This window comes from Porcisia hertigi, chromosome 31 (assembly GCF_017918235.1).
Source record: "Porcisia hertigi strain C119 chromosome 31, whole genome shotgun sequence".
NCBI lineage: Eukaryota > Euglenozoa > Kinetoplastea > Trypanosomatida > Trypanosomatidae > Porcisia > Porcisia hertigi.
In genome coordinates this window covers 1,654,961-1,662,110 of record NC_090590.1, presented here as the reverse complement: position 1 = coordinate 1,662,110, position 7,150 = coordinate 1,654,961, and the positions used below count along the sequence as shown (strand labels likewise).

Sequence of the window (7,150 nt, the reverse complement as noted above, 5' to 3'; positions counted from 1 at the left end):
GGTGAGAGGCCCGACGCGAGCTTCGATTGCGAGGATTCTCACGTCATGTTTTGAAATGCATGGGCTTGACGCTAGTGGGTGAAGTGCATGGGGTGTATGCCGAGAGCAGTGGGTCAATGGGGCCTTGGACTGAAGATGTTCAGGCTCTTACTTGAACTCGTCTGGCGTGCGGTAAATCACCGCGTGTTACTCGCACAACAGACGCCACCGTGTCTGTCGTGAAGCGAGACCATACGTATGGCTTCTGGGTTAATGAAGGGTTGCCGTGTATTCGGCTCTCTGCTGTGTGTGTGTGTGTGTGGTCTAGCACACCTTCAAAGAAAAGGGAAGGGCAAGTAGAACGGGGCACGTCACACGTCACGACTCAGCGGCAGGATACCTCGTTCTGTCTGACCATGGTGTAGCAGCACTGTAGCAGGGTCTTGGTGAGTAGTGCGGCTATGTGCGTACATGTGTTTGGTCTGTTCGTGGCTGAGTGGAGCCTTGTATGAAATCCAAAAGAATCACGGGAATAGCACACTGAACACGGGCATGAGGGACCTCCCCCCCCCGTCACCGCGGTTATTGATCATTCTCTCTGTTATGTGTTCCTCCTCGTTTTGTGACAGCGTTATCCACACCTATCGCGTTCGTCCAATTGCTTTGGTCTCGTCTAGGGAGTGGATGGGTGTGCAATTTTTTTTGTGGGCCAAGTAACCGGAGCTCATCCCCCATAATATATATATATATATTTATATATGTGTGTGTGTACATGTATATGCGCCCACCTGCCCCCCTCACCCCCCCCCCCATACAAAACACACATCAATTTGGCAAAACTAAAGACCCCTGTGCCGTAAACATCTCCTGCCCTCGCCCTCCCCCCCAAAAAAAAACGCCGATACAATCACAACCCGTCAAGGCACTTCACTCCCGCTGAGCCCAATTCGGAACGCCCGCGCTTCATATTGAATGCAGCGTCTTGTGCCCTCGAGGGTGGTGCTCGGTGTGCGGCGCCTTGTCGCGCCGGCGCCGGCGCCCCTTTCGAATTCCCTGGGCACATCCCTCCGTTGGTGCTCATCTGCCCCTTCTCCGTCGTCGTCCTTCGCCACCCCAAGAAAGGTGAAGGTTCACCTAAAGAATGAATCAGATGGAAAAGAAATGACAGTCGAGGCGGCAGTGGGACTCACCTTGATGGAGGTGATTCGTGATGTAGCAAAGATGGACATGGAGGCGGCATGCGACGGGACATGCGCATGCAGTACCTGCCACGTCATTTTCACAGAGTCGTCCTACAAAAAACTCCTCGATGCACCAAGCGAGGACGAGATGGATATGCTGGACCTCGCACCGAAGGTGAGTAAGACATCAAGGCTTTCGTGTCAGGTGCAGATCACACCAGAGCTGGACGACATCTCCGTGACGATTCCTAACGAGATGGAGAACCAAATGGGCTACTAAACACCTATCGATGAAGAGAGGAGGCAGGCGACCATATGCGTGCTGCCCCCTTTTTTTTTGTGGAGTGGGGTGGGGTGGGGTCGGGTGGGTCTTTTTTCCCCCTAGTATTCACATATTGTGCACATCCCTCTGAGGCTGTGAAAGTGAGAAGTCTGTGGTGGTAGTAAAAAGAAAAAAAGGGAGGGTCCCGCTCATTGCGATGACGGCGCATTGAAGTGTGTTGCGAGGGATGTGAGCGGGGGGGATGCGTGTGTTTCTCTGTCTCTTTTTCCCTCTCCTTTTTTTGCGCTGGATATATACGCCCCTCTCACTGGTGTCACCACACGGAGATGGTTCCTCTTCTTTCGGCGCTCATCATTGCCTGTATCACTTTCAGGGGCAGCTGAACGGCGTCCGAGCTGCTCTGTGCTGCTTCTCTTTCGATCTTATCTCACTTTTGTGCTTTGTATATGTTTCCCTCCCCTCCTTCCCTCGCTCCCCTCCTTCCCTCCTCCCCTCCCCTCCCTCCCCCCATACTGTAGTTTCCCCATAGCGTTTACATACAAGGGCCTCTCTACCACATAGAAGGTCACACGATATGCCGTGTACAGTCATTGGCATATCGGGCGCCTCGGGCTCGGGAAAGTCGACGCTGAGCACGAGAATTGTTGCGGAGATCATGACGCAGTGCGGCCCCGACTGCGTTGGTTTAATTTGCGAGGACTACTACTACAGGGACCAGTCTGATATATCAGAGAGCGAGCGCGTCTTTACGAACTACGATCACCCGATGTCACTCGAGCACGACCTGCTGACGAGGCACCTTCGCGAGCTCAAGGCGGGCAACACGGTGGAGCTGCCCCAGTACGACTATGTGCATCACACCCGCTCTGATAAAACAGTCACGATGACCCCGAAGAGTCTTCTCGTTGTCGAGGGCATTCTTCTGTTCACAAACGCAGAGCTTCGGAAGGAGATGGACTGCCTGATCTTTGTGGACACACCGCCCGACATTTGCCTAATACGGCGTATCAGGCGCGACATGAAAGAACGCGGACGCACATTTGAGTCTGTCATTGAGCAGTATGAGAGAACAGTGCGTTCCATGTATTTTGCACACATCGAGCCCTCCAAGAAGCATGCGGACATCATCGTGCCGAGCTGGGAAGACAACATCGTTGCGATCGGGGTACTCATAGCTAAGCTGCACAACAATATCGCACGGGTATGATGCGATGACACGGGAGTTTCGTGATCAGTATTTCTATGTCTCTGTGTGTGTCTGTGCCTGTGTGTGTGTGTGTCCCTGTGAACGTATTTTTTTTAATGTCATCGTATAAATTTTTGAATTTGAATGAACGAGCGCGGCTGTCCCGTATTCACCCAGGTGGTGTTGGATTCCTTTCGAGCGTGTACTGGTGTGTTTGAGCTCCTTTATTATTATTATTTTGAGTGGGGGATGTCCACAGGCACACACACACACACACACGCACACACACACGGAGACACACGTGCGCTGAAGACCGGCTGGCCTTTCTTGTGATGAGGCGCACTGGGAGGCAACCAGAGACCTCCCGCGTTACACCACTGCGACATAGTTATCCTCAAGTCTCTCTTTACCTCTACCTTTGGTTCCTCTGATCTCCCCTCTCCTCCACCTCCTCCCTCGTTTACACACGCAAGCATGCACAGACACAGAGGAGTGTAACTTCGATGGAGCCCGTGCGGTTATGCGCTCGGCACAACAGATGATGTGACACTTACGTTTTAGGGTGGCAATGCGTTCTTGGGAGCTGCGCCCCCCCCTCCCCCCCCCCTCCCCGGCGCCACGACGCGTCCACCAACATGTGTTTATGATAACCAACACGCACACACACACACCCCGCCTCATTGTGACCCCGTTGTTGACAGTGTCCCTTCGCCACTGCACCGTAGTACGCTGAGGTCGACCCAGTGTGTATATATTTGTGTGTATATTTGTGTGTATATATTTGTGTATATACATTTGGTGCACTCATATCACTGTGTCTCCGCTCGCATTCTCTGGCAGATGTGTACCACCGCTAAGAGAGAGTGGTCTGGATGTGCGCCGGACGTCTTGCGCATCGTCTCACCTCGAGCACCACATCCAGATGTCACGGGTTATGTGAAGAAGTCCATGATACTGTTACTTCCCCCCCCTCCCCCCCCCAAATAAAATAAATCACCGCTTGCTGCAGCAAGCACTTCTTCGTTACCTGCGGTTTCTCCAGGTACCGCAGAGGCTGTCTTTCGCAGGCGGCAGGTGCGGCTCACGACACGCACCAGGGGGTGTGGAGGGCCGGGGGGCCGGGGAAGGGTCCGAAACACCACTCACCGTCAACCTCGTGTAGTGAGAGCTTGCACACCAATGATACTTGCGTACCAACTGAGCTCGTGCGCCACGACCCCTAAACGGATTGCCACGCACCGATATCATGGCGAGGAATAACCCGGTGACTCCCCCACGCTGCATCAAAATCGACTTCGAGGGTCACTCAGGTGAGTGCTCAACCTCTGGACGCCAATCGGTCGAGCTCACATTTTTTTTTTGGTCTGTGTATCCCCAAATGGGCAAGCGCTGTATTTGTTGTGCTTTTTTCCCCAGCCACGAGTTTTCAGTGTGCTCATCGTTATGCAGATGTGGTCATTTTTTTGTGATGCGCTTTTTCAGTCGAACACACAATCTTCGCCTAGAGCGCACCGTCCTCGCTGGTTGGAGAGTGAGAGGAGGAAGAGGGGAAGGCAAGGCTGCTGCGCACTGCTCTACAAGGCTCTGCCAATCGCGGATGCCCCGCCACATGAACACAAAAAGCATTTTAATAACATCCAAACACTTGACCTCTGCGAAAAACTGCGAGTTTCTGGGGACAACTTTGCGGCCACCCAGCTGCTCCAGCGGCACCACATCTTTGTCGCCTGAGATGACGCTACTGAGGCGATGCACAAAGATAGCCTGCCATCCACTACTCCGACGTGTGATGAAGGCGGTGTGTAGTTACCCGTGAAGGCCCCCCCCCCCCTTTTTTTTGTTACACCGTCTGGGTTGAAACACGTGGGCGCCTCGCTGCAGGTCGATGTAATGCGCTGCCTTTCGATCGCCCCTCCTCCTCGACTGACTCGTGGCTTTCCGCTCTCAAGGTCCCCAAAGACCTCACAGGGTGTTGCAAGCATCCTCTTGACCCACTGTCTTTCACCGCGTCGGCACAAGAGGGCAACCGCATTCCTTTACGCATACACTGTACATATCGACGCACTCTCCTGCCACCTGCAGCCGCGAGCGTTCCGTTTTGTTATTATTGTTATTATTCTCCCATCAAGTGTATATTGTGAGCTCCGCGCCTGCGCTCCCCAAACACGCACGTTTCTTGCGACAGTTCAGCGAGCCTCGACGACGCGCTCGTTTTTTTTTTTTAGCGGCCGTCTTGGTGGTCGTCCTGCGCCACTTCAATAGGTGTTCTGCTTCATTCTGTCTTGAGGCATGACGTTGCTATCCGGGCGCACCTTGGTGTGCGTCACGACGTTCTTCGCTCTCCCTCTATTTTTCCTCTTTATGCTCGTGATCTTACTCGCCCCTGAAGTACAAAGCGCTTCTAACCATACTGCAGCGCTATCGGCGGAGTACGATGTTGAAGAAGCGTTGAGGGCATTGTATTTTTCGAAGTCGACGTACTGCCCAGTGGGTAGCATCATGAACTGGACGTGCGGGAGCGCATGTCGCAACGCCTCGCCAGCTTTCTCTGTCTACAACGTCTATGAGAACGTCTCCACGGGCAACTTGGGTTTCAGCGGTTTAGACCACAAAATGGGACGAATCGTTCTGGCCTTCCGCGGCTCGGCAAACAAATACAATTGGCTTGAGGATTTTGACTTCTGGTTCACGCCATACGCGCCGGCGACCTGCGGGGAGAAGTGCAGAGTGCACCGTGGATTCTATGCCGCGTACAACAGCATCCGCCCTCAGATACTCCTTGACATGCAGGCCATGCTGCTCAGCTATCCTTTCTACACCGTTCTTGTCACTGGTCATTCGCTCGGTGCTGCAATGGCCCTATTGGCTGCAGTGGAGATTCGAAGTCGGAATTTTTCGCATACCGGTCTCATGCAGAACAGCGTGCAGCTTGGCGGTGCGGCATCTGATGACTCGCATCTGGTGTCTTTGGACCTCTACACGTTTGGTGAACCGCGTGTGGGCAACAGGGAGTTCGCGAATTGGTCTGCATCTGTTTTGGAAAACGGACGGCAGTTTCGTGTTACACACGCGAGGGACCCGGTGCCACATGTGCCACCCATGTGTTGGGGTTTTACGCACGTACCGCAGGAGATCTGGTACCCCGATGACAACGACACTGTGGTGTACTGCCAGGACACCCCCACTACCGAGGACCCGCACTGCAGCAACAGTTTCAACGAGACAGTGCCGGCGGATCATGACTTTTACCTCGGCCTTTGCACACGATGCGAGTGCACTCCTGCTGAGATGGAGGAGATCTCCAAGTATGAGCTGCCAAACCCAATCAATGACATGATCGCTTGCGATCACGGCAGGCGCACCGTCGGCTCTGTAGAGCGTTAATGTCGCTTCTATCGGCATGACAGGCGTTCAGGGGAATAAGGTTTTCTCTCCCTCCCCTCCCCTCCCCTCGCCCTTGCCTCCAACCCGTTTGAAGGATTTCGATTGTGATCACATGTCCTGAGATTCTAGCGAATCTGCTTCCTTGCTTATTTTCAGTTTGTCCGTGAATATAATTTCCTCGTATGTGTGTGTGTGTATGTGTCGATGCGTACATACCTGTTTGTGTGTGTGTATGTTTGCAGGCTTATGCGTTGGTGTTTTTTGCTTATCTCCGTCTCTCTTTTCTTTCCTTTTTTGCGCTGCCTTGGGCCCATTTGCGATTTAGAACGCCCATTCCTTCACGTTCGCCCCCCCCACCGTTTCCATTGTATTTCTTATTCCGGCCTCCGCCGTGTACTCATGATCGTTGGATTTTTTTCGTTTGTGTGTATTTTTCTCCCCCTCTGCCTTTTCTGCTCGATTTTTCTCTGCTTTCATACTTTTCTCTATCTACGACTCGCCGAAATGATTTTTTTTTTGTGGTTGTTGCCTGTGCATGGCAACTCTCCCATCCCTTTCCTCCTCCCCCCCACTCCTCACCACACAGGAAATCAAGCCTTTTTTTTAATTCCCAAGAGACCGCCGACTGCTTTTTTTTTTACGCTGATGAACTGTAGTTTCCCCTCAGCATACTGTGCTTCTGGTGTGCGCCCTCGTGCCCGTGGAATGTCGCTCACGCTTCCCGCACTTGCCGACCACCCCCACGTGCGCACACTCGTCTACTTCCCTTCGCACATTTGCACTCGTGGTATTGCTTCGGAGTGAGGGAGAGGGCTCTCTTCTGTGTTATGTATACTCGCCCCTCATCCCACTGTGGCCTATATGTCGAGGTTTACTGCAAAGGATGAATGGGTGTATACAAACTAGAGTTGTTCTGTACTTCCCTCCCCCTTTTCTTCCCCTACTGCCTCGGACAACCCCGTCTAGCCGCTTCAGGCAGCAGCAGCAGCAGCACGTCCGCTGTACAGCAACGGTGACCCAGCTGCCTGTAGAGATGCTATGCGTTTTTTCATTCTGCCTGGCACCTGGTTTACAGGTCCTGTCTTTTTTGTATTATTATTTTTTTCGTGGTTTCTCACGTTTTGCCTCCGCTATTGT

The 7,150-nt window shown here is 53.0% G+C and overlaps 3 protein-coding genes across 3 annotated transcripts; all 3 read left to right on the top strand.

Annotated features, from left to right (window-relative positions):
- Nucleotides 1-951: 951 nt before the first annotated feature.
- On the top strand, nucleotides 952-1,440 carry JKF63_03963 (uncharacterized protein; the record flags this gene model as incomplete). Its single annotated transcript, XM_067899959.1, has 1 exon — nucleotides 952-1,440. The coding sequence occupies one exon, from the start codon at nucleotides 952-954 to the stop codon at nucleotides 1,438-1,440; it is 489 nt and encodes a 162-aa protein (XP_067755165.1).
- A 658-nt stretch (nucleotides 1,441-2,098) lies between these two features.
- Nucleotides 2,099-3,060, top strand: JKF63_03962 (uncharacterized protein; the record flags this gene model as incomplete). The annotated part of the gene is made up of 2 exons (XM_067899958.1): nucleotides 2,099-2,643; nucleotides 2,889-3,060. 2 exons carry the CDS (start codon nucleotides 2,099-2,101, stop codon nucleotides 3,058-3,060), a joined length of 717 nt encoding a protein of 238 aa, XP_067755164.1.
- Nucleotides 3,061-4,918: 1,858 nt separating this feature from the next.
- Nucleotides 4,919-6,013, top strand: JKF63_03961 (uncharacterized protein; the record flags this gene model as incomplete). The annotated part of the gene is made up of 1 exon (XM_067899957.1): nucleotides 4,919-6,013. One exon carries the CDS (start codon nucleotides 4,919-4,921, stop codon nucleotides 6,011-6,013), a length of 1,095 nt encoding a protein of 364 aa, XP_067755163.1.
- Between the last annotated feature and the right edge of the window lie 1,137 nt (nucleotides 6,014-7,150).